Raw genomic sequence first — 26,317 nt, forward strand, 5'->3', positions numbered from 1 at the left:
ACTTGCCCACATAGCTTTCAAACTACGATCATTACTCAAGGATAGTACTTTGTAACCTCTTACACTTGGGAATTTTATTTTGATATTAAGCTCATATTTTGTTTTATCTACTTCAAAAAACTCATATATTTCACACTCTTGGGCTCATTAAGACTAATATTACTATTAACAATAACAAAGCTTTCACAACCACCCTTATAACTAATATCTTCACCATTTACCACTATTTCACCATTCCACCAAGTTAATGGGTAACCAGTTTAGACCCCGTGCAATAAATGTACGGTATTTAGAGTTTATTTTATTTATAATAAATTACTTATATATAAGTGGTATCTCATCAATTGTTCATATTTCTCGTCGTAATATTTTGCTTTGAGAAAAAAAGGTTATAACTGACAATTAATCAAAAAAATCAAGCAATGTGCTCAAATGTATTATTAAAAAAAATTATATCCCAAAGCTAATGATTTTAATTTTAAAATTCTCTTAATATGCGATTTAAAGTTTTGTTTTATACGTAGTAGTATATGGGTCAAGTCATTCTCAAATAATATCATCACTAAAAGATTTAGCAATTTATAGTTTTATATAAATTTTATTTATATTTTAATTAAGATAATAAGATATTATAGTTTAGAGTTTAGTGAAAATAATATAATTTGATGAAAAGATTAATTTTAATGAAAAGATAATAATTTAATGAAATAAATTATGATTATTAGTTTCCTTATTTAATGAATACACTTAATTATAGTTGGCTTCCTTATTTAGAAAATGCTTTTTGGAGGGAAATATTGAGAGAGGTCACCTATTCTATTAGTACGTAGATAGCGGATTATTTATCTCCATTGTAAGGAATTAATAGTAAACTATTAATTTGAACAAGTAAAGTTCTAAACTAAGCTAAAAAAAATTAATAAATTAAGCACAACATCAACTCAAATTAAACAATAACAATGCTAAATCAAAATAGAATAATTAGTACCTTTAGATGAATTAGATTGATGGAGAGTAATTGATTGAAAGAAATTTCGTCGAAATTGAGTGAGAAATTGGGTTTTTCGGGCACTTAGGGTTTGTCTTTCAATTTGGGATTTTTTTGATTTTATCGGGTATGAGAGGAGAGTGATGAATGTTCAACGTTTTTTATATATAGCAGACATATCCGCTACCTTTCACAGAGGCTTCTCCCCTTTCTGTTTTTTTTATATTGCAAACTGGAAAAGCCGCCAACTTTCGCAGCGGTTTTCCCATTTTTTCCAATGAAAATTGTTAATCCCCTCAATCCAGTAGCTAGCCTAAAATTGAACTTAATACAACAGATAAAGCCGCCAGCTTCCCTAGCGGCTTTACCTCTTCCCCATTTTTGCTAAACCCCCTCCGTTATTGGGAATTAGGAAGTTGAAAAACTGGAAAAGCCGCCATGTTTTTTAGCGGCTTTGTAGAAAAACTGGAAAAAAAAATAAAAAGTGATGACGTAGACCCATTGGGCCAAAATAGTTTAAAACCAACCCCAAATCCCTAATTATTTCGCTAATTAACCCCAATTAACCAAAAAATTCACAAAGATGTGGTTGTAGTTAGGAAACCCGAACTCGGGCTATTTAAACTAACAAACGCAAGGGCGGGTTCGTCGCCTACATTTACTTGAAAATGCAACATATTTTGAGGGAATATCATTATGTCACCCTTGTATAAATTTTTATAGTGTAAAACTGTATTATCTCCTGAAATAAACCCGGCTAGGATCGGGCCATCAATTACCATAATTAGTTTCGAAACTCGATGGGAGTGGATCGGGATAGCTCCACTCACACCGATGTCAAGTCGGAGCATTGAAAGGCCGTTTAAAGCAGGAAATGTTCTGTCGATTGCAAACATGATTTCGAATTTAAATACGTTAGACATGTTTCCTGGGACATCTAAGGAAGAAAATACAAAGTCATCGACGGTTAAATTTGCCGGATTCTTACATGGAAATCCAGCCGGCCCTACTAGATAGTTCAACTCTGCTATGCAGAAATCAACAACTCTTGTAGCAGATGACGTTGTTGAAAGGATTATAAATGCTACTCCCTCCAATTCTCTATATTCTTCCCTATTTTCAAAAACGGATTATTCAGGTTTTCTTCCTTTCTCTATTTTTGGTAAACTTTTACTCTTATTTTATTCATCATTCTCTCATATCAGCAAACCCTACCCAACACTTTTACTCCTATTTAATTCCTTACTTTGATATTTGTGGCCCACAATTCATTATTTAACTCCTAATTATCCATACTTCTCTCTTATCACCCAACCTCACTTATGTTATTTATCAATATAATACTCTCATCCTTAATCATTGTGCCCACATCAAATGGGAAGAAAATAGCGGATTGGGGGGAGTAATAAAAATCACAAATTCTCATTTGTGTCGGTCATATCCGTCGCAAGCTTGCGACGGGTCAAGTATTACCCATGTGGAATAGATAAAACAAAAGCAGAATGCCTAGGGAGTAAAAATCTGTTTTGTCTTATTTAACCACATAAGTATTACTTGACCCAGCTTGCAACGGATATGTCCGTCACAAGAGAGACTTGCTGAACAAAAATAAGGTAAATGAAAGTTATTCCATGTTTAGAAATTGTATGGAGGGAGTACTAAATGTGTACTAAATGTGTGTGTTCATAGGTCTCTATTATTTATGCATCATTTGGTGGGTGGTTTTTGCCGGTGGTTTTTGCCAAAATGACCATTCTAATAAAAGTAATTACCAAAATGACCATTTTCTAAAATTATTTTCCAAAATAACCATTTTAATAAACTACTCCCCTAATTGACTAAAATCAAAGTTAGAATGAGTCTTTGATAACTTTGATTGAAAATTAGAACGAGTCTTGCTTATGTTTTTGTGTTCTCGTCTCTTAGACAATAAACAATCTGATCTCCTTCTCACTTTCCTTCTACCTCTATATTGATATCTCCAGGCCATTTCTACGGATATGGTAGTTGAGCCCCCTTATTCAATGGGTTTATTCTGATAACGAACATTCAATCCTAAATCAGTATTAAGACTGTGAATTTATAATTGCTTATTCATGAGTCACCAAATTTGCAATAAGATTTATGCTTAGTATTATTTATCATGATTACTAAGGTTAAAAGAAGATTAATGATTAAATATTTTTGAAAGAATTCACGCTAGTTTGGTTAATTTGGAAAATAGTTTTAGAGAATGGTTACTTTGGTAATTAGTTTTATTAAAATGGTCATTTTGGCAAAAGACCCCTGGGTGGTTCCTAACTTCCACACTTCCACAGTTCCACTACTTGTTTGGCTCACTTAAATAGGATTTATTTGTTTCTTGTTAGCTTAACATTAAGTGGATTCATTTATAATAATATGCGGTGATAAAATGTGTATGTGAAAAATCACAACCCTTTTATTAAATATAACTATCTCGGTAATTGAATAACCACATTGGCAAATACCATCCAAACAAATTCTTTTATTTCACACAAAATAAATGACGTGATATCTTCATGAATTATCGTACTGTAAAAATAAATTAGTTAGTGCCACCAAAGAGTTCCTTCAACTTCTTGACTTGGGCACCATCCAACAAAGTGATCTTCTCGATCACATTCGTTGGCAAATCGTTTCCGAACAAAGACGGGGTCGTAGTTTGGAAGCCGGGGCTTGCGCTATTTAAACTAACAAACGCAAGAGCAGGTTCGTCACCAACATTTACTTGAAAATGTAACAAACTTTGTGGAAATATCATGATGTCACCTTTGTATAACTTTTTATAGTAGACAGTATCATCTTCGGAAATAAACCCGGCTATAATTGGGCCATCAATTACCAAAATTAATTCCGAAACTCGATGGGAGTGGATCGGGACAACTCCACCCACACCGATGTCAAGTCGGAGCATTGAAAGGCCTAATCCATTTAAAGCAGGAAATGTTGTGTCGATTGCAAAAGTCGTAGCGAGTTTGAATATGTTAGACGTATTCCCTGGGACACCTAAGCCAGAGAATACGAAATCATCGACAGTTAAATTTGCTGGATTCTTACATGGATATCCGGCTGGCCCTACTGGATAGTCGAAGTCTGCTACGCAGAAATCGACAACACTTGTAGCGGATGACAATGTTGAAAAAAGTAGAAATGATAATAAAAATAAGGTAATTTTTGGTGATTCCATGTTTACAAAATGTATGATGATATAAGAGTGTTTAGTGATAATAATTTAGGGTAATGTGGGGGAACTATATATAGGATGTCAAGGTATGTGCTACCATGCTTGATTGGTTGATTGCTTACGTGAATCCTTACCTCTTTAAAAGAGAGAACTTGGCTGCACTGTAGCAATGAATAGTGCACAGCCAAGTCTCCTTTTCCACCGTTGATTTCCCACCTTTAGATCTCCTCCCTCCATTTCTCTTTCATTCACAGCCACTCCTTTATGCTTTTCTCTACTAACTCTCATCCATTCGACAAAATCTCAACTAAAAATACAATCTAAAATCTCCTCTACTCACAGGCACTCCTCACTCCTCAAAAATTCAAAGGTTTGTTCTCTTTTTGCGATTAGAATTCCATTTTTTGTTCTTGATCAGTTTGATTTCGTTATTCTTAGAGTATTATACTGATTTTTTTCAATTTTGGTTGTTTATTCAGTTTGATTTTGTTAGTTTTAGGGGTTTTTTTGTTGTTTATCAGTTTAATTTTGTTATTCATAGAGTATTATACTGATTTTTTTGAATTTTTGTTGTTTATTCAGTATGATTTTGTTAGTTTTAGGGATTTTTTTGTTGTTTATCAGTTTGATTTCGTTACATGATGATCAACTTTTATGAAATAGAAACGTTTAATGAAGCATTCAACCACTTATAGTGGACTTGAGTTTTGAGGTTCACAAGTACTTAAAAAAAATATATCCACCAATGACAACATTGCATATTTGTCCTATTCACTTGTGATTTCTGTTCACAGATTATTTAGATACTTCGTATGTGTTAAGAGGCACTTATCAATGGTTTCGTTTTGGGTATGTAGGCAACAACATCGCATTTCGGCTCGGGCTCGTCATCACACTTCAGCTACAGGTTTTATTCCCGTCTCGAATGAGAGGTATTAAATCCATACCCTAATTAATTACTATATTCCTTTTTTAATTCCTTTTTATTTCTATTATTGTTGTATCTTGGGGTTTTGTGTTGCTTATCGGGGTTGGCTTTGATAACTAGGTTGTTGTCGTTGTGGTTTAAGTTGTCTCGGCATGGAGTTAGAGGTTGAGCTCTTAACAGGAGGTATTGGTTCTAACCCTACTTAATTATTGATGTGTTCCTGGGTTTTTTTGTTTTAAATCAGAGCTGGATTTGCTGACGTCATTTTTAAAATTGTCTCGGCTACAGAGTTAGAGATTTACCTTATAAGAGGAGGTATTGGTTGCATCCCTTTTTAATTGTTTGGGTTTTAGAGTTTTTTAAGCGTCATTCATATTGCGTGTTCCCGTCTTATCGTTTACTGTTTTGTGGTTGGTTTTCTAGCTTGGTTGCTTACAGTTTGTTGAAGTTCATATGCAGGGTTGTTTTTCATTTCCTGGGAAACACCTAACTGTTGTTTTTTGACGCCTCTAGGCTGACTGGAGTTTTGGGGTGACCCCTTCCCCTAGAATAGGTGAGCCATTTTATAGCTGTTGTCTTCCTTTTACTGCTTTTATGGATTTTCAGTTCTCGAAGTGGTCCAGGAGGTGGCTGCAGTTTTGTAGGTCTTATCTTCCTTTTATAGCTTTTTGATATTTTCAGCTTTTTAGATTGACAATGCTGTGATTGTAGGTCTGTTGGCCGTGGCAGTGGTAGTGGACGCCTCATATTATTGTATTCCTAGGGGTTTTAGCTCGCTGCTTGCAGTAGTCTGTCTTCCTTTTATTTCTTTCTCTTTTATATATTTGTTAGCTTGTCCGTGTTGTGTTTGCAGTGCTGTAGAGCGGACGCTTTAGCTGACTTTATAATTTAGGTATAGTGTTTATTATTGTATCTCGCGGATTTTGTTACACAGCTCTTTTTCATTTGTCTTTTATTTTATGAGTGTTGGTCTTAGGTATTACGGCTTTGTTGCCTCTTTCCACTTCTTTTATTTATATGTAGATTGTTGTGGTTACAGTTGTTTACATTGCGGAGTAAGAGCTCAAACTCGCGGCCAACCCTCTACGTCGGTGCTCTACCACTTTCTCCACTAACAGCAGCTTCAGGTTTGTTGCTACTTGCTGTGTTGATTCCCGCGTCACTTTAAAGTCCATGTTCTTTTACCAGCTCTTATTATGTTTTGCGGCCCAGTTGTTGTTGCTTTTCAGGCCTGTTTAACATTGCCCTTGCATGAATTGACTCTCCATTAAAGTTGTTCGTTTGTTTATTTGTATTTCCATTATCGTTATCTTCCTTCTTACTGCATTCCTGGGTTTTTTGACTCCTAAACGAAGCTGTGGGCTTCCTTTTGTGGCTTTTTTATAGGTACATTGCCATTGTTGCGGTTGCAATTGCCTCGTGCTGCGGAGTGGGAGCGTGCCCTTAGAAGACAAGGTATTGATTCTAACCCTAATTAATAGTGTTCTACAAAATTACTTTGCGGTTTTACGTCTTATCATTTGTTTTAGTCTGAGTTTGGTTCGGTGGTGTTTTTTGCATCAATCACTGCTCATTGACACACTATACACTGACACTCTTGCTGCTAGGATTTCATTGTTGTATGCTCCAAGGCCATTTAATATGAGTTCTGGTTGAACACGACGTGCTAAAGCTATACCACTTGGCTCATAGTGGTTCAGCACTGGTAAGATAGCCTTTCCCCATATGATTCTAATTACCATATTCACATATAGTGATGAATATCTTCCTATGCAGAGATGAGTAACAGAATATCTTCCTATGCAGAGATGATTCTAATACCATATTCACATATAGTTTTTATAAAAAGAATCCGGACTTAGATCTTGAACCAGTCAAACAATCAGTCGCAACATTCCTTCCAGGAGCCAATAAGCTTTGTAAAGCAGTATATCTTCCTGTATTAAGGTTACTCCTAATTCCGAAGCCCTAACGGCGTAATCATTCTCCTTTCATTGTTAATAATAGCTTATCCTTATTTTCGGGGTTTTTAAAGGCTTCCTCTTGACATTTTTTTGCTGCAGGCAGCCTTCAAGAGTGCGAGGCTGGTTGCGGCAGCGCAACTGAAGATGGCGGTGTTGAGGGTGACTCGCGGCGGAGAAGCGGATGCTAGATGTGTGAGTTGATGAGGGTGGTGACAAGAAGTCATTAGTTTCGAGTAGCGGGTCCTATTCAAATCGAGTTAAGGTACTTGATCCCAAAATCCAGTTTTTTGGTATTATTTTCATGTGGTTTTGGTGTTCACGTGATAGAATCGAGGTGGAAAGATTACGATTTCGATTCGATAATAACAGTATGCTGATAGGTGTTAAACCTGTTCTCCCTTAAAAAACGGTATCGTCAATGTTCATCTTGTATATTCATAGTGAGTTTGGTGAATGATTTAATGGTCGTGAGTACGGGTTGGTGGTAGAGGTTCAAAATAGATGAATATTTTTTATTTGCGTAACTGCTTGTCTTAGGAATTATAGGGGTCAGCCAATAGTTTTATTGGAGTAGAATCGGAGAGGAGAGGCAAGGAGTGCGATTTTTGGTGAATTTTGTATTTATGAGTTAGAATTACCACTTCATAGTTATTATTATGGACTTGTAGTTAGATCAAGTAAAGCAGGTCCTTTATATCGGGACCATTACAGTTTTCATGAGGACAATTACGCAAATGAACTTGGACTAAAAAATGTTTTCAGTTTTTTTATGCAGGAGGTTTCGACGGACATCCATAAACGGGAGGGTCAAGTCGTTTATTTTACACTTGGGTTTCAGAGCATGAATATCATCAATATTTGCCGAACGAGTATGTGCGGTACCTTATTTAGGTTTTAAATGGCAAATATTATGATATTAGCTCAACTCCCTGATGCATTGTACCAGAACATATTACTTGATGTATTGTAGTACATAGATATATTTTTTACGCTACTTTGTTACACAGACGTTTCTGACCAGTTGTAAGGCAGTTTACGCTTCTACTTCAATGCCTACTAATGAGGTTTGGTAGACGATTAGTCAAATTGGGGTGCTGCATTCTTGCTTATAGAGTACTAGATGCATACTTATCATATCATCAGACAATCACAAGGGAGGGGGAAAGGCAGGGAGGGAGGAGATTGTTCTTGGTTTTGCTTATTTTGAGAAAGAGATGTAGAGGGAGAAGGGGATAGGAGGGAATCAAATTGTTTAGTTCTGTTTGGGTCTGTTTGAAAGGGAGGGAGATGGAGAGTGGGGGAGTGGAAGAATAGGTGGGATAACATGTGTGCTTGGTTTCATTGATTCTTACTCATATGAGACTAACTAAACTAACTGTATACTTATCAGGTCACTGGAAAATGACCAGTGGGAGAGAAGGTGGGATTAGATGGCGAGAAGCCAACCGGAAAATATAGTTCAGATGGTAGTCAGTTGACATTCTGTTGTGAATTTAGCGTAATTGCAGTTAGAGTAACTATGCTTTGTTAGTATGTGCATAATGGATAATTCCTCCTTATAAAAGGCCTGGCTTTATCACTTAATGTTTTTGCTCAGGAAGGTGAGAACTGTGCCAAAATGGGTTACATGTACCAAGTCTGCCCATAATTTCAATATGCTCTTTAACGAAATTAGTATGTTGTTGAACCCCTGAATGTCCAATTCTTAGCTTAGTTACGACCTAATACAATGTTGATTTTGCAGAAACAAGGTAACCATAACATGTCACTCATCCCACTGGAAGAGAGCGCAGCCAACGACGGTTTTGATGCTATGGCTAATATCTCCTTATTTAGTCATTTGTGTGTTGTTGGCTTGTTGGGCAAAATGCTTAATTGAGATGTACACATTTTTTATTCTAATAGAAATAGATAATGATACATAGCGAGTGTAATAAGTGGCATGAATTGATGTAGATCTTATGTTAAAAATTTAATAGCAATAGTTGCGTCATTTCCTCTCTTGTTTGTACAAGTGTTTATATTTTATGCCCCACTTCGGAAATCCAAGTTATTTTATCTTTTACTCCGTATTTGATTTGTATAATTATCAGATGTATGAAGGGTTTCATTATTTACTAGCCTAAACAATGTTATACCTATTTCACGAAGAAGTGTTCCATCTCTTTGTTAGCCACTTTTAATTCTCAACCTCGTTTTCTATTTTCTACCTTCGATCTTTATTCAATTAAACACCAATATGTGTTATTCCAAATTGTGAGTGTCTTTCTTTTACGTGCTTGTCTTGCATGTATACTAACTACTATGTTCTACAATCATTAATACCAATGTGACAATTTCCGTTTCTATTTCAATGCCTTTTACAGAGGTTTTATAAACGATTAACCAAATTGGGGTTCCGCGCCCGGGAGGGCGCGGAGCAACAACTAGTATATAATAATGGGCAGCCGTGAAGGACGACTTCCTCCAAATCGATGGAAAGTGGAAAGCCTCGGGAAGTTTACATGAGCAAATTAAGACCATATTTGCAACCGTTTTAATAATGTTAAAACGATTAATAAGGGTTGACCCTAATTATAAAGTGCCTTTATTTTATGATTTTGAAGCCAAAGGTTTAATTTGAGAAAAAAGAACATATAATGGATGTATTACATCCAACTTTTTTGTTTTTTGAGCATATATGTATTTTTTTTGAGCTTATTACCTCAAACTTTATTTATTTTTGAGCATATGTGTATTTTTTTGAGCATAATAAAGTTTATAAGTTAGATTTTAATATTTTTTCCGTCAAAACTCAAATTTAACTAAACTTATATGTAATGTTTTTGAGTTTTATTGTAATTTTTTAGAGCTTAATGTTTAAGTGAATAAGCTCATAAACTTTATATTGAAACTCAGAAACTTTAAAACAAAACTCAAAAAGTTAATTATAATGCTCAGAAACTATAGAATTGGAGGTAGTACATCAGATGTATAATCCTCTTACTGGTTTAATTTTCATAGAGTTAAAATTTATTTCTATTGGTAGGCGATATGTAAATACTATTTTAGGTCCTCAAAAGGCCAATGGTCTGCCCTCGCCTTGGAGTCAGTAAGGTCCACCCTTGAACCTAAAAATTCGAAATCAAGAAGTTCGTAACGATCAAAATAAGTACCATGATTTTCTTACTATATTTTTTTTTTCGACAATAAAAAAAATCATATAATACATGTAAACAACGTAAGAAATAAAATCAATACGCTTACAATTTTAAATATTCTTTTGTTATATAAATTTGGTGTATGGTCTGTTTCGCGGTTCCACTCGGTTTGGTCCAGAACCGGATCGAAGACCACAACAAAGTAAATGGTTGGACCAGACCAAATAAAATACAGTAAGACTTAGTCGTGATCAAATGGTCTGGTCCAAATTACCGAGTGAACACCCCTACGTATATATGTAGCATTTAATATAGTTGGTCCTCATCAAACGCTCAGAGTCACATAGCTCGACAATATGCTTACTAATTTCATCTACATTAGCTAGTACTAGCTAGTTTCATCTAGTTGATGATCATGTAAGTGTTATCCTTTTATTCGATTCTTCATATATTGTTGTAAAATATGATTTCAACGTATATTTTCATTTGCTGTTAGCTTGAGGGAAAAGCTAAGAGAGTAGAAAGAAGAAAATTGAAATGTTTTTGTAGTGTGCGTAAGGCATTAGGTCATAACTAAAAAGAAATAGTGAGATGGTGGACTTCAAACTTTTGACTGGAAATAGCTATTATTGCCTATTAGGAAATACGAAGTACTCCGTAGGAAGCAATTGAAAACAAGGTGCTCTGAAACAGTTGACTATTTTTATCTTTTATAAACAGAAGCATGGTATGTAATATTATTGTACTGAGTATAATATTATATGAATATCTATATTTTATAATATTAAAGTCTTTTTTCTTTTAGATTGAAACTGTGTAAACTGAACTTAAACTAAACTGAAATAATAATGACAACAATAATAATGATGATGATGAACAACAACAACAACAATAAATATACGGAGTATTAATCATAATAATAATATTAAAAAACATGATAAATATAAATATAATATTAATAAAAACTACTATTTAATAAAATAATCATAATAAATATAATATAATAATATATGATAATAATACCAATAATAATAATATTATTATTATTAGTAATACAAATAATAATATAATACTTCCTTCAAAAAAAAAAAGTAATAATAATAATAATAATAATGTGCCGGGTTGTCTGATTTTGTGCCGGATCGGGTTGTTGCTGATGCTGCTCAGCGAAAATGTGCCAAGTATCGGGATTTGTGTATGACGGCGGGTTATGACTTCCTACCCTTCTCCTTTTCTTCACTAGGAGAGCTGGATACGGATGTTGTGGCTTTGCTCAAGCGGATCCAGAAATTCTTTGTTTCTCAGGACGCAGAGGCTCGCGCGGCTGCTTACATTTTTACTTAGCTTAGCTTTGTTATTGCTAAGGGAGTGGGGGCCCAAATTGTATCTCGGTTGTCCACTAATTTCTTGTAAACTTTTGATTGATTAATAAAAGTTTGCGGTTTTTATAATAATAATAATAATAAGAAGAAGAAGAAGAAGAAGAAGAAGAAGAAGAAGAAGAAGAAGAAAATCAGAACAAGAATAAGAATATTAAGGCTATGTTCATTTAAACTTAATTTCGGCTCATTTCAATTCACTTTAGCTTATCTCTTTACAAATTAACTCATAGACTCTGTCTTTTTGGCTGAAAAGAGCCTTGTTGAATGAATTGAATGGACCTGAACTTAACTGAACTGAATGGAGCTAAACTGACTTTTGTGGCTTAATTTCAACTCATTTTAGTTCAATTCAGCTCTCAAGATTGTCTTTCTCCTTCAATTATCCATCTTGCGGGGACGTATAAGGAATATAAAACTATTACTCCCTCTGTCCCGGTCATTTGTTGTCTTTTTCCATTTTTGGGTGTCTCAGTCAATTGTTGTCATTTCTATTTTGGGAATGAATTGAAGAGCAATTTGATCACTCGCACTCAATTTGGTCTACTTGTCATTTAGTAATTGACCCCCTCCTCTTTCCTTGGTCTTTGTGCCAAAACCAGAGGACAACAATTGACCGAGACGGAGGGAGTATATTATTAGCATTTCGTGTATAAATGTACTTAATGTTGATTACAAATACACACGAGACTTAATATATACAAGATTTAGGTAGTAAAATAATGCTAAGCTTGGTCTAACGTTGATTCCTTGGGCGTGTGGTCCGCAGAGTGTGCCTCCTCTCTCGGCATGTAGCTGCAATTAGTAAGAACAAACCTCGCCTCCGAGGGTTGCGAGGAAAGCCCTTCCAATGCCTAAGTCAGACTCCCTCAAGAACACTAAGCCGACCACCAGGTCCGTCGTGATGAGTTACTTTAGTCCGAGTATTGTGGCGAGAGAAAGTACTTAGAGAGTGGAGATTAGGTTAGAATTGAATACCTTATAGTTAGATTATGTTTTCAATTATTATCCACTAGTAATTGTTATATAAGCGACTATTGTCATCAATAATAATTGTTCCGGGTGTAATTCCGGAGCAGGATTGTGACCACTTGAGCTTGTAGAATGATGTCGTTGCTCGTCTCTTCCTTTCACTCTTTCCTGTAAAGATGAACAAACTGAGGGCTCGGCTTGGGGCCGAGCGTACTCACTCCGACGCTCAAGTCAGTAAACTTAGAGAGATAAGTTGTATGTTTAACTTGGCAAAGTATATTGTAGAGAGATAAGGGAGTTTTATACCAGATTTTTCAGTTGGTTTCTCAATAAGAGATGTGGAGTATTTATAGACTTTTACCTTTTGTCACGTAGTGGCCAAGTGGCGTAGCAGGTGGAAAGACTGTCTTACCCTCGGCCGAGGGACCCATGACAGGCCGGCAGGCCTGGTTGACTCCATGCCGAGGGGACTGGATGTGAGTACACGGATATGCCTCTCGGCCGGCTAGTTGCCGAGCCGAGACCCAAGTGACAGGCCGACAGGCTTTGTCGGTTAGGCCGTTTTTCTCTTGACTTGTTGTCTTTTAGCTCTGACCTTGGTCAATATGTTGACTTGGTCAGCGGGTGCAGAATATGCCCCATCAATAATATTCAACGTATGTAGTTAATACCAAGTGTGATTCAAATCCAAATTAGTCATTTTGAGCCAATTTGAGTTATTAATTTGCCATCGGGTTATTTTTGTGTCGGGTGGTTTAAGATTAAGTCATTCCAGGTCAACTCAATTACGATTCAATAAAATTCGGGTCAATTTCGGGTTGGATTCGCTCAATTGGGTTTGGATCATATTCATGTTATGCATTTCAGGTGAATTTCGAGTTGCCAATTGTAGACACCTCGTTTCTGCACCTCCCGAAAACCACCCGGTGATGATTGGGCCGCATGTTTGATACGCGGAACGATTTGTGACAGTTCGTAAGATTATCGTCAGGTGATTGCTCAAATATTAATGTCGACCTCTTAGTTGTCATCTACGTCCCGATACGGTCGTTTTGGCAGTAATTAGAGTACATTCGGAGTCCGGGTCAAAAACCGTCTTCATTTCCTATAACCGTCAAATCCCGAGTCAAAGCAATGTGCTTGTCTACCTAAGGTTAGGATGTCATAAAATGTTGAGATTATATCTCATTTTGAGTCTCATGTCACTTCATTAGGCTAAACTAAAAGTTTACATTACGAAATGTGCATTTCATTTAGTTAAAATGATAACCCGACCTTTAGGCCCGCTTTACGAGGTGATAACGACTTTTTTGGGTCAGGCCTATTTCACAGAAAGTTCTAGATCTTTCTTTTAGCTTTCCAACGCCACCGAAATCACCTTATTCCGAGTCTTGTAGAGAAAGTTATGCCTAAAATACGACAGGCTGTCAAACGCGCTTTCTCGCGCAGAGGAACCTACCCGGGAAAGGACGCAGCAAGTGCTGCGCCTCTTCCAAGGAACGCAGTGCCTGCTGCGCCTTTTCCCAGGGCTTTCTTTTTGTCCAAGTTTCCGTGTTTTAACCTAAGTCGGTTATTTCCGGATATTTCCTTCCGTATCCAACTCTTACCATAATTCCTTCACGTGATTAGTATAAATAGGAGCCTTCGTTCCTCATATTTCTCACGCGAGTGTCCGCCCTTCTCTTCTCCCTTTGCATTCTAGACTTTGTTCTTACTTATTGGCGCCTACGTGCTTGAACATTCGACCACGTAAGCTCGGATCCTTCCGAGTACCAGCCTCTCCGTTGCATGACCGACCAATTTGACCAACTACACCAATAATCAACTTAATTAATCAATCGTTTTCCTCTTACGAGGGCACTCTCTTTGCATTCGCGTCGAGCATCACTAATCGATATCTTAGTTCTTCTCGTTTCGTCAACATGTAAGTCTGAGGGTGTATAATCCTTATTTATTTATTGTATTTTTAATTATCGTATCACAATTGTAAGGTTTACGTCGAAAATACCATTAAAACCGATTTCTAAAACCGTCCTTAAAACCTCTTTTTACGAATTTTCAGAAGACTGACAGTCGAGAAAAGACGCAGCAACTGCTGCGCCTCTTCGAAGGAGCGCAGTTCCTGCTGCGCCTCTTCGTGAGGCTGCCGCAGTTCCTGCTTCTTTTCTTCTTCCTTCGTCCTCTGTAATTCGTCTTTGATTATTTGTTTTCACTTGTTTTCTTTGATTCTTCGGTACAATAGTTTAATAATCATATGTATACTGTTAATCATTCATTAATATGTTTTAATCATTATAAATCCGACTTAAATCCCAAATAATCAATATTTGCGGGTTTTCGTCATTAAATTCAATTCCGGGTTGTAGAGATTCAATTCGTTCATATTGGGTTTCTGAAATTCGTCTTTGATATAGCTTTCATCTGTTTATTCTCATGTTTATCGCATATTCGTCATATATCATCATGTTTAGACTAGTTAATTGATTTCAATAGAGGACTCATTAATATTTTTCACTAATTAATCGTTCATCATGTAATTAATCCGTCTTAATTCCGTCTCGTTCATGTTTTACTGTTTTTATGACCCATTCACATGTTAAATAACCTGTTAATCACTTTCATCCGAGTAAATAATTTAATCCATCATTAAAATCACCAATTAACATTAACGGCTTGCAATTACGGCTTCACGACGGGCGGATCGAAAGGAACAGAATGGCGTCTGCTGCGCCTATTCAAAGGGACGCAGCTCTGCTGCGCCTGTTCCTGGCTGAGTTCTGTCCCTGAACTCCGTTTCTGCTTTGACATAGTTTAATTAGACTACGTATTAACTAACTAATATCCGTAATATCGCTAGTTTTTGTTCGTTTATTCATTCTTTTTTCCTTTTTTCTCAAATCATCCGTTTTAAAGGTATTTTCGACATAAATCGCCTATTCCAATGTAATTATTGTAATTTTCATTATTGTAATTTTCTATCATTGTAATCTTTATTGTTTTGTATGCTTTCACATGTAAATGAGCATTAAATCCTACTTTGACATAATTGTATGCCTAAACTAATTGTTCACCGACTTAGCCTAATTCTCACATGTTAGGATTAAAACTTGGATGTTGCATTGCATGCATATAACCGACGATATATCAAGTACGAATAACTTCCCTAATCATTAGTAGAGGCCGCTATCGAGGCGGGCGGGATTAGGTGTTCGATCAAAAGAGCTTCCTAATACGTACCCTCACCCCTTACTCCAGATCTCCGTGAGCACACGTGTTCATTGGCATCCACGAGAGTCATTCTAGACATAGAATGCTAAGGGTAACGATTGCTTAGTGTTCATGTCACTACTTTGTGTCTTGACATGACACGAGGTATTCGAACGGTTCCAATTTCCCATAAAAATTGGTGGCGACTCCATACAAAATGCAAACGCTTGTTTCGTTTCTCACCAAGCGCCCCCGTGGGCGGCCCGCTGTCCACAATTTGGCGACTCCGCTGGGGATAATACACTTACGTGTAGCTAAGGGTGAAACTTGAACAAGGTTAGGGAATAGTTTGTACAAGACAATTGTCGGTTTTCATAACTCGGTCTTCCTAGATCGTTTATTCGGCCTTCCTAGGCCCAACCCAACCCGTTCGACCAATCGTCCCGTCTAAACGGTCATAATTCTTATTTGGGCCTAAGGATGAATAGCGATTGACGTCATCCATACCATGATGCTTACTCTTGTTTGTATCAAGGACCTTCACTACTTGAGGAAATGGACTAGGAATCGGCTTTACTCTTGTTTGGTACGAGCCTCTCCACAGACTTCGGGTTTGATGGTTCGGTATGGCAACCCACCCTTTAAACCAAAACCCTTTTAAATTCATTCAGCATCCCGTTATAATGCTTGTATAAATGTGTATACCTTACGTGATCACCATTTCTAAACCATGACCATTTTTCAAAGATCAAAAACCCTTTTCTTAAATCAAAAATTTCGAAAAAGGCCCATGATTAGCGCAAAACCGAGTCGAAGTTCTGTCCAAATATCGAGTCAAACTTCGGGCCTAAAACCCATTTCAAAACTAAATACAAAACAACAACAACAACAAAAAACAAAAAAATCCAAAAGAAAAACAAAAAGTCCAAAAAAAAAAACCAAAAAAGAATGTTTTAATCAAAATATTTTCCAACCATGTAAATGTAAATATGTAAATTCAATTGGGCTAAGTTAGAGTCGGAGTTCAAGCTGACTATGTCCTAGTCGGAACTCTCTCGAGTCATAAACCCGTCTTCCTTTATATTTTGGGTCTTTTCAAAATTCAAGTCAAGTCCTAAGGCGTCACGCCGTCATTTTGGACCCCCTACCCCAATTCAGTTAGGATCTAAACACTCGAGTCACACGTTCCGAGGCTCAACACACGAGTCTCAATGGGCCTCATATTTGAGTCTAAACTACAAGAGTCTTCTTAACACATATAAGCAAACCTCGAGTCCAGAATCAACATGTGTCATCAATCCCGGCAATAAGGTCAATCATATAAGGGTCACTCTGTCAAAGTCAACACTCGAGTCCAAAGGTCAAGGTCAAACACCGTGAATCCAAACACGAGAAGTCGCTCACGACATTTCACGAATTCACAAGTCAAGTCTAGATTTTTCATCTTATCCCTTCCTTTGTTGTTTGCCTTAGTATGCGTGATCCCATGTCAAATCAAGTTGTAATGCGCGTCATTTCTGTCGAGTAGGAATCCAACAAGTTCCGTCAATCAGCAAGGTCACGAAGCGGTTCAAGCCACAATCACCATGTCTTTCCAGGACGTTTATGCCATGGTCCTACGAGTTCAAGCTGCAATGGAAGATTTGAGCATTCGCGTCCTCACCCTTGAAAATGGAATGGTGGAAAAGAACATCCCACCTAGAGAAACCTCTAGTCTAGGTCGTCCAAAGCTTACCTCTTGCAATAACCATCGTCCTAGAAAGCCAAAAATAGCTGAAAGGAAACCTGGGAGGCATCAAAGGGTGCTTACTGATTTAGGCATGTCTTATGCCGATGCTTTGAAGAGACTTTCCGCCCAAGGTAAGCTATATCCAATAGGTCCGACTCCGGATCCACCTTTAGAGAAACAAGTGAACCTCTGGAAGGGAAACAAATACTGCTTATATCACCAAGGTAGAGGCCATGGTATTGAAGAGTGTTTTCTCTTGAAACACACCATTCAGGATATGATCGAGGATGGCAAGCTTCCAACGCCACCATTTGTGGAGCAATTCGATGGGACCGACCCTCTTGGGTCTAATAGCACTAAATACGATGAAGGATCGTCCCTAGACATTTCTCATCTTCTCAATCCTCGTGATGACAAAGAAATCAAAGCACCAAAGCAGGAGGATGTCCAAAGTGGAATGCTCATACTTTCCAAGATAGAGGGAGCCATTGATACTCTAAACTCTCGGCTTTCCCACATGGGGAATCAATTTACTGAAATGGATAGGAAGCTTGAGACCCAATCTTTCAAGATGAAGAATGTCCAGACAAACCCTCAACTTGACAGTCCTAAGGAGAAAGCAATAAGTAGACAATCTATTCTTAGTTCTTCTTATCCGGGAATCAAAATCAATAAAGGCATCCTCATGGATCCTTCGTCAAAGAAACCTAGCAATTCTCCAGGGTCATTCACAAAGGCTTTTGACAAGAAGGATACACCTCCTAGGGAATTTACCAACATTGGTATTACATACGCCGATGCCTTTCAAAGACTCATGGAACAACGAATGTTGAAGCCTATAGGACCTACCCCCGAACCAAAAAGGAAATCTGATGCGACCATAATTGGCGCATATTTAGCCCCCGAATTACCATTGTTTCTATGCTTTTTAGTGCCTATTTGGGTCATTTCTTATCTTTAGATCTTTGTTTTGCATATTCTTTGAGATTTTGATCCCTTGGTAGGAAAGGAGTAAGAATCTTGCATTTTCATGGCAAAACGAGGCTAAATGGATCGTATTCAATGACCAAGCATCAAGGAGAGACAAGACTAGAAGGCCTTTGTACATAGCTAAGTAGAAGATCAATGTTGAGAAAGGATCCTTGAGTCCCCAAGGAAATCCCCAAGGATTCTATGAAGAAAAGGGAAGAAAAGAAGAAGGAATGACGCTGTAGAAGAATCCGAACGGATCATCCATGATCCGTCCGTCCGCCCAGCTCAATCCGAGCGTCCTTACCCAGGATCCGCTCGGATCCCCCAGGCCCAATCCGAGCGTCTTCTGCCTCGATCCGCTCGGATCACAGTACAGCATGGTTTCGTCCTTCAAGTTACAAAATGGAGACGCCCTTCTCTCATTGAATACCGGAGTCTCCTTGCTCAACTTAAAAAGTGTAATTACTAGTTTAACCCTTAGTTAACCCTAATGCATCCTCCCTAATTTTCACTATAAATACCCCATTAGTCTAATTAGAGGAGCATGTTCTTCTTATCAATAATTAGTGTAGTTAATATCAATCAAATCTCTCTTCAATATTGTAATCAAATATTAATCAAGTTTTAATCCAAGTTTTAGTTCCTTAATCTCTCTCTTGTTCTTACTTTATTTTGGGTAATTGAAGATTATTTGGGTTATTATTGGGAGATTGACAACCTCTCAATCTAGGATTCAAGTACTTCTATTATTCTTGCTTTATTATTGGAATCATTAGTAGGTATAATCTCTTAATCCCTTTTTAATTATTGCTAATTACTTTCATTTATTCATCATGTTTCATTATGTTAGTATGATTGACAACCTTTCTAGCATGATCAATATGATAATGAGTGAGTAGTCTCTTAGCTAGGGTTTAATGGGTGATTAGGGGAAACCAACATGGGGATGATTCATGCTTAAATCAATATGCTTTCATATCTTATTTGCTTGCTTGTTTTGATCTTAATACATGCACATGTTATGTTTGATGAAATGCTAAGCCTATGAATCCTTGCATTTATTATCATCTACTATCTCTTCAACTTGACTTGTAAGACATAACCCAACTCGAGTCTTGTTAGACCATGCATGCATTGAGTAGGAAAGATTAAGTCGACTTGTAGGTGTTGTACAATCTATGTGATTCGACTCAGGGACCCAAACTTTCCTAGGATCGTAAGATATAACCCAACTCGATCCATCACAACAATAATTGCTTGCTTATAATTTGAGAACATGTTTGTATGATCATATCCCATGAATCCCCTATGAACCCATGACACCCTAGTGCTTTTAATCAATTGTTTACACCCTTATTTCATTTACCTTGTTAGCTTATTTTCATTGCTATTTTAGTTTAGTAACCTTCTACATCAACCCAACTTGTGACACCCCTAGACACCCCTAGTAGCAATAGAAATCTTCGTTTTCAATACCCGTCCCTTGGGATCCGACCTTTACTTGCCCCTTTACTAATTGTAGAGTTGTTTGTGAAGTATAAATTGTGTTTTGTATCGACCATTGACCAACGACCACATATGCTTAATTGTGAACACCAAATGGCATCGATCAAAAATGGCGCCGTTGCCGGGGACGGTGTTTAATTGATTTTAGATTTCTTTTGTTATTTTTAGTTGTGTCTTTTTCACCTTGGGGAAGTAAAACTCCTCAAGGTTTGTTCTAATCGTTTTCTAGTTGTTTGATATTTTGCAAGAATGGATTTCATTGATTGTTTTGTAGAGGACCACTTGAGTATCCCTTACTTCAAGGATCCTATGCAAGCATTAGAGGCCTTAGAAGCAAGTAAGGCTAAGAGCATGTATTGGGAATTGGAGGTGGATCTCTTTGAGGCCGCTCTAGCTAACAAAGAACTCACTCATGCACAATCCGAGTTGGTGCATAATATTCTAGTAGAAGCATGCCAACCCATAGAGGATGAGCAATCTATCCTAGAAGATATTCTACAAACTCAAGAGCAAGAGGAACCCATCATGGAATTTGAATATGATGAGGTTAATGAAAGTGAAGAAGAATACGTCATGAGAATGGAATGTTTAATGGAGATGGAGCAAATTCTCAATGAAACTCCAAAGGAGGAAAGGGAGGTACAAACTCCTACTTTGAAACCCCTTCCCCCAAATTTGAAATATGCTTACCTTGATGAGTCAAAGACCAAACCCGTGATTGTTAATGATAGACTTGATGATGACCAATTAGGTAAATTGCTTAATGTGTTGAAACAACATGAGAAGGCTATAGGTTATAGTCTAGATGACCTAAAGGGAATTAGTCCCAACTTTTGCATGCATAGGATTCATCTAGAGGACGACCATAGACCTACCATTCGACCCCAAAGAAGATTGAACCCCCACATGCAAGAAGTTGTCAAAGGAGAGGTCATGAAATTACTTGATGCGGAATCATATATCCCATATCGGATTCTTTGTGGGTTAGCCCCGTCCAAGTGGTACCTAAGAAAGGAGGTACTACGGTAGTGACAAATGAAAAGAATGAATTAATACCCACAAGAATGATCACCGGTTGGCGTATGTGCATTGACTACCGGAAATTAAACTCCGCAACAAGGAAAGATCACTTCCCCTTACCATTCATTGACCAAATGCTTGAGAGGTTAGCCTCTAACAAATTCTTTTGTTACCTTGACGGGTATTCGGGATTCTTCCAAATCCCTATACACCCGGATGACCAACATAAGACCACCTTCACATGCCCCTATGGCACTTTTGCATATAGAAGAATGCCTTTTGGATTATGTAACGCCCCCGCTACTTTCCAAAGATGCATGATGAGTGTCTTCTCCGATTATCTAGAAACCATAATGGAAGTTTTTATGGATGATTTTAGTGTTTATGGAAAGGACTTTGACTCATGCTTGCATAATCTTTCCCTTGTGTTGCAAAAATGTGAAGATGTTAGTCTTGTTTTAAATTGGGAAAAGTGTCATTTCATGGTTAATGAAGGAATTGTTTTGGGTCACTTGATTTCGGAAAAAGGCATCGAGGTAGATAAAGCCAAAGTTGAGGTGATAGAAAAACTCCCACCTCCCGTGAATGTTAGAGGGGTGAGAAGTTTTCTCGGTCACGCGGGTTTTTATCGTCGTTTCATAAAAGATTTTTCGAAAATAGCAAAACCCCTCACTCAACTTTTGCTTAAAGATGCCCAATTCAATTCTTGACGAGTGTGTTGAAGCTTTTAATAGAATCAAAGAGGCATTGATCTCGGCACCAATCATCCAACCCCCAAATTGGGAGTTACCTTTTGAGATTATGTGCGACGCTAGCAACTACGCCGTTGGAGCGGTACTTGGCCAACGGGTAAGGAGAGCTCTTCATGCCATCTATTACATAAGCAAAACCCTCGACCCTTCTCAAGTGAATTATGACACGACCGAAAAGGAGCTTCTTGCCATTGTATACGCTTTGGATAAATTCCGGTCCTACTTGCTTGGATCCAAGGTGATTGTATTTTCGGATCACCGTGCTCTTCGACATCTCTTGATAAAGAAGGAGGCAAAACCAAGGTTGTTAAGATGGATTCTGCTACTTCAAGAATTTGACTTAGAAATAAGGGACAAGAAAGGAGCCGAGAATGTAGTAGCGGATCATTTGTCAAGGATCCGGTTTCATGATGAGAATGGAGAAACACCAATCAATGACTCATTCCCCGACGATATCTTGATGGCTATACAAACTCAACTTGAAAGACACATCACCCCATGGTTTGCCGATTATGCAAATTATATTGTTGGAAAGGTTCTCCCTCCAAACTTAAACCTCAACCAAAGGAAGAGATTCCTATTCGAAGTAAAGAGGTACTTTTGGGATGATCCAAACCTCTACAAGGAGTGTAGTGATGGGCTCTACCGGAGATGCATCCCTCAATGGGAAATCCAAGGAATCTTGGAAGGATGTCATTCATCACCTTACGGTGGGCACCATGGAGCAAGAAGAACCGTTGCAAAAATTCTCCAATCGGGTTTCTATTGGCCCACAATGTTTCAAGATACAAGAGAATTTATCATTCATTGTGATGCTTGTCAAAGAACGGGCAATATATCTTGGAGGAACGAAATGCCGCAAAGGGGCATCCTAGAGGTAGAGATTTTCGATGTTTGGGGAATCGACTACCAAGGACCCTTTGTGACATCCAATGGGAATAAGTATATCCTTGTGGCCGTAGATTACGTTTCAAAGTGGGTAGAGGCAATTGCTACCCCAAATGATGATGCAAAAACGGTCACCAAGCTCTTCAAGAAGATAATTTTTCCACGATTTGGAGTTCCTAGGGCTATCATTAGTGATGGAGGAACACATTTCCATGAGAAGAAGCTTGCATCCCTTTTGACCAAATATGGTGTTCAACATCGAACCGGCTTGGGATATCATCCTCAAACAAGCGGTCAAGTGGAAATTTCAAATCGAGAGATCAAGCAAATTCTTGAAAAAGTTGTGAACAAGACTCGGAAAGATTGGAGCACAAAGCTTGATGACGCTCTTTGGGCTTATAGGACGGCCTATAAGACTCCCATAGGAGCCTCCCCTACAAGCTTGTCTATGGAAAAGCATGTCATTTGCCAATCGAATTGGAGTACAAAGCTTATTGGGCAATCCGAGCGCTCAATCTTGATCTCAAATTGAGCGGTCAAAAGAGGATGATTCAAATCCAAGAGTTGGAAGAATTCCGACTACAATCTTATGAGAATGCAAAGATTTACAAAGAAAGAACAAAATTGCTTCATGATAAGAGAATTCGACAAAAGGCCTTGCACAAGGGAGACAAAGTCCTTCTATTCAATTCCCGCTACCGACTCTTTCCGGGAAAATTGAACTCTAGATGGATGGGTCCCTATGTGATAACCGAAGTTGGGAAATATGGAGATTTCGAACTCAAGGCGGAAGATGGAAGCAAATTCAAAGTGAATGGTCAAAGGTTGAAGCCATATTATGAAGGAGCATTCGTTGGAGAGGTCGAGGCCATCTACCTCGGTCCTCCTCCTCCTTGACATCTCATCAAGAATGAGAGTTTGGTGGAGTCCTCCCTAAACCGCCATTTGTAAATATACTAACCCTCTAACTTGTATTTATCATTTACTTGCATTTGTTTAATAAGCATAAATTCTTTTCATGAGCGCAAGTGAGGGAGGGTTACTAATAAGTTTTTGAATGAAGGAAGGAACAAATTCCTAGGTGTGGGGACGCATTGAAAGAAAGAAGAACTAATAAGCCAAAAGTTCGTGTCCGGAATCCGTGCGGATTCTCTGGAATCCGACCGTCCTGAAAGAATCCGGACGTCAGGGGAAAAGACGCACGACTGCTTTGTTATAAAATTGAAGAATTCTGATCGTTAAGGAATCCGAGCGGATTTACGGAAAGACGCCCGTCTCCCGGATCCGTCCGTCTCGGTAAAATCCGCCCGTCTTGAAGTGAAGAAAAACAAGAAAAATCTGCGGATGAGAATCCGTCCGGATTTCCTAAGAAGACGCCTGTCTCAACCCCGAAGAATCCGAGCGTCTTGTACTCGGGACGCACGTCTTAAGGCGAGGAAGATTTTTGGAATTTTTACTCGTCGAAGAATCCGAGCGTCTGTCCGAATCCGCCCGTCCCATTTTCGATGAATCCGAGCGTCTCGAGTGTGAATCCGCTCGTCTCCCTGCCCGTTTTTCCAGCCCGACTTTTTCTCAATTAAATTACACCCCACCACCCATATAATGACACATCACTACTCCTTCCACTCACCCTATAAAACTCACCTCCTCATGACTCCCATACATATCCAAATCACTCTCTTAACCCACAAAATTAAAAACCCCCAAATTTTTTAGGGTTTCATCACTCAATCAATAAGAAGCAACCTTACTCTTTCACAAATCAAAAGAACTCAAAAATGGCACCTAGAAGATCCTCTTTTAGAAGCACAAGAAGACCAAGGATGATGGGGAGTTCCTCTACTTCTCATCTCAACACCATTAGAAGAGAACATGTAGAAATTATAGACCTCGCAAGACTCGATGATTTCTCGAATGTGGAGTTCCTTGATGATGTGCAGCGATTGGTCTTTCATCGCCTCTTAAGTAAGAATATCCTTCCTACTAAATTTTTGTGTCATTCTACTTTGAGAAAGCTTGGAATTTTCCACCAAGTAGAGGCTTTATTTGAGGTTTTTGGTCTTTCAACACTCTTTCGCATGTTTGAACCCACCTATCGGTCTCTTGTACTCGAATTCTTGAGTTGCTTAAAGATTACAACTTCAAACAAAGTGATTTCGATAGAGTTTAGGTTGGAAAATGTCTCTAGAACAATGACACTTGTGGAATTTGCGAATGTGTTCGGGCTTGATGTTTCGCCTACCCGAACATCAAGACCCAAGAATTATAGTGTTGCACCCTTATGGAGAGCCATGACGGGCCGAGACTTCATTCTTACTAAGGAGTGCCTTGCTTTTCACATCCAAAACCCGATCCTACGACTCACTTACCGATTCCTTTCGGGTACCCTCTTCGCCCGCCGCGATCCGGCTATAGTGAATCAAATGGATCTCATGTTCATGGAATCTTATCTAAACATCCAAGGAAAAGAAGGGTATCATCTCAATGCACCCTTAGTCTTGCTAGAGAAGTGGGCGAAATTTCGGAATGGAGATGATGATGGGAAGAAGCATATAGTGAATGGTGGACTCATAACAAAGCTTGCAAAGCACTTTAATCCTAGGTTTAACGAGAACAATGAGTACACTCCGCTCCCGGGAGGAATGAGAATCAATGAAGACCTCCTTGTTGTCCAACACCATTGGATAACCCTCGAGGGGGTTGACAAAAGGATCAAATGGTTGACAAAAGGAAGTGATCCTATCTACCTTCCGATGGCCGACCTACCTCGAATTTCCCCAAGGAGAGGACGCTTGTCCCCAATACCTTCCTACCTCATTCAAAGTCAAGAAAGGCAAGCTCCACCCCCGCAAGCTCCCCCACCGCAACAACAAGAACAACAAACCCAAGGTGAAAAGATAAAGGTGCCTCCCTACCCCTTTCCCTACCAACCCTACAACCATCCTAATCCCTTCATCCTCCCCCGTGACGACTTTGTCACGGGAATCTTGCAAGACATGCACTACCGTCAATATGAAACCAAGGTGGACAACTATTATGCTCTTTACCCCCAATACCACGACATGGTTCAAAAGGGACGGATAAGTGAAGAAGGAGCTTTCCCATCGTGGGCTCAAATGGAGTTACTTTTTCCAAATTCGGAGAAGGCTAATGAAGGGGCAAATGGTCGCAAAGGGGAAGAAAGTGGTGACTCTTGTGGAGGTGATACGGTGAAGATTGAGAGTGAAGAAGAAGATGAATTCATGGATCCAAGTTTAAGTGATGCTTCAAGAGATATTTGGGATACCGATATTGAAGGAGATGATGCCGATATCTAGGAGATTACTTCATCACTAGGTGGAGCGGGCAAGAGGCACCCACTTTAGTTCAAGTGAAGTTTTCTCATCTCTCCTCTTTATCTTTATTTTTCATGAAAAGAACTTTGCATCTTGTTTGTTTGTATTTTATTTAACTTTGACTCATTGGTTAGTTTAGTCCTAGCAACATCAAAGGACTCACACCTCGGTTCCATTGAGGTGTTCTTTATTGTTCCCATTTTTGAAAATCCAAAATGACAATCTAGTCTCATGCATAGCATAGCATGTGCATGAACTCCCCCATGTCTCGACATTAGCAATAGTGTCTTACTTGGTTTGGGGAAGTTAATGCATACGCAACGGGAGGTAAT

At 38.3% G+C, this 26,317-nt stretch overlaps 1 protein-coding gene and 1 long non-coding RNA gene across 12 annotated transcripts; one reads left to right on the top strand and one right to left on the bottom strand.

The window, feature by feature from the left end:
• Positions 1-3,554: 3,554 nt before the first annotated feature.
• Positions 3,555-4,211, bottom strand: LOC141595881 (auxin-binding protein ABP19a-like). The gene has a single exon (XM_074415829.1). It carries the CDS (start codon positions 4,194-4,196, stop codon positions 3,555-3,557), a length of 642 nt encoding a protein of 213 aa, XP_074271930.1. The 5' UTR covers positions 4,197-4,211.
• A 109-nt stretch (positions 4,212-4,320) lies between these two features.
• LOC141597401 (uncharacterized) lies at positions 4,321-9,062 on the top strand. Of its 11 annotated transcripts, XR_012522771.1 has the most exons (13): positions 4,321-4,563; positions 5,051-5,125; positions 5,242-5,304; positions 5,410-5,436; positions 5,635-5,674; positions 5,975-6,013; positions 6,161-6,248; positions 6,508-6,576; positions 6,729-6,826; positions 6,928-7,068; positions 7,185-7,347; positions 7,848-7,954; positions 8,830-9,062. It is a non-coding gene; the product is annotated as an uncharacterized LOC141597401 (long non-coding RNA). The 11 variants fall into 11 exon arrangements; XR_012522770.1 differs by having other exon boundaries at positions 5,242-5,436; XR_012522767.1 differs by having other exon boundaries at positions 5,581-6,013.
• Positions 9,063-26,317: the final 17,255 nt, after the last annotated feature.

Source organism: Silene latifolia, chromosome 8, assembly GCF_048544455.1.
Source record: "Silene latifolia isolate original U9 population chromosome 8, ASM4854445v1, whole genome shotgun sequence".
NCBI lineage: Eukaryota > Viridiplantae > Streptophyta > Magnoliopsida > Caryophyllales > Caryophyllaceae > Silene > Silene latifolia.

Bases quoted from the DNA above. Each gene is read 5' to 3' on its own strand.
- LOC141595881 (XM_074415829.1), bottom strand. From the start codon at position 4,196: ATGGAATCACCAAAAATTACCTTATTTTTATTATCATTTCTACTTTTT.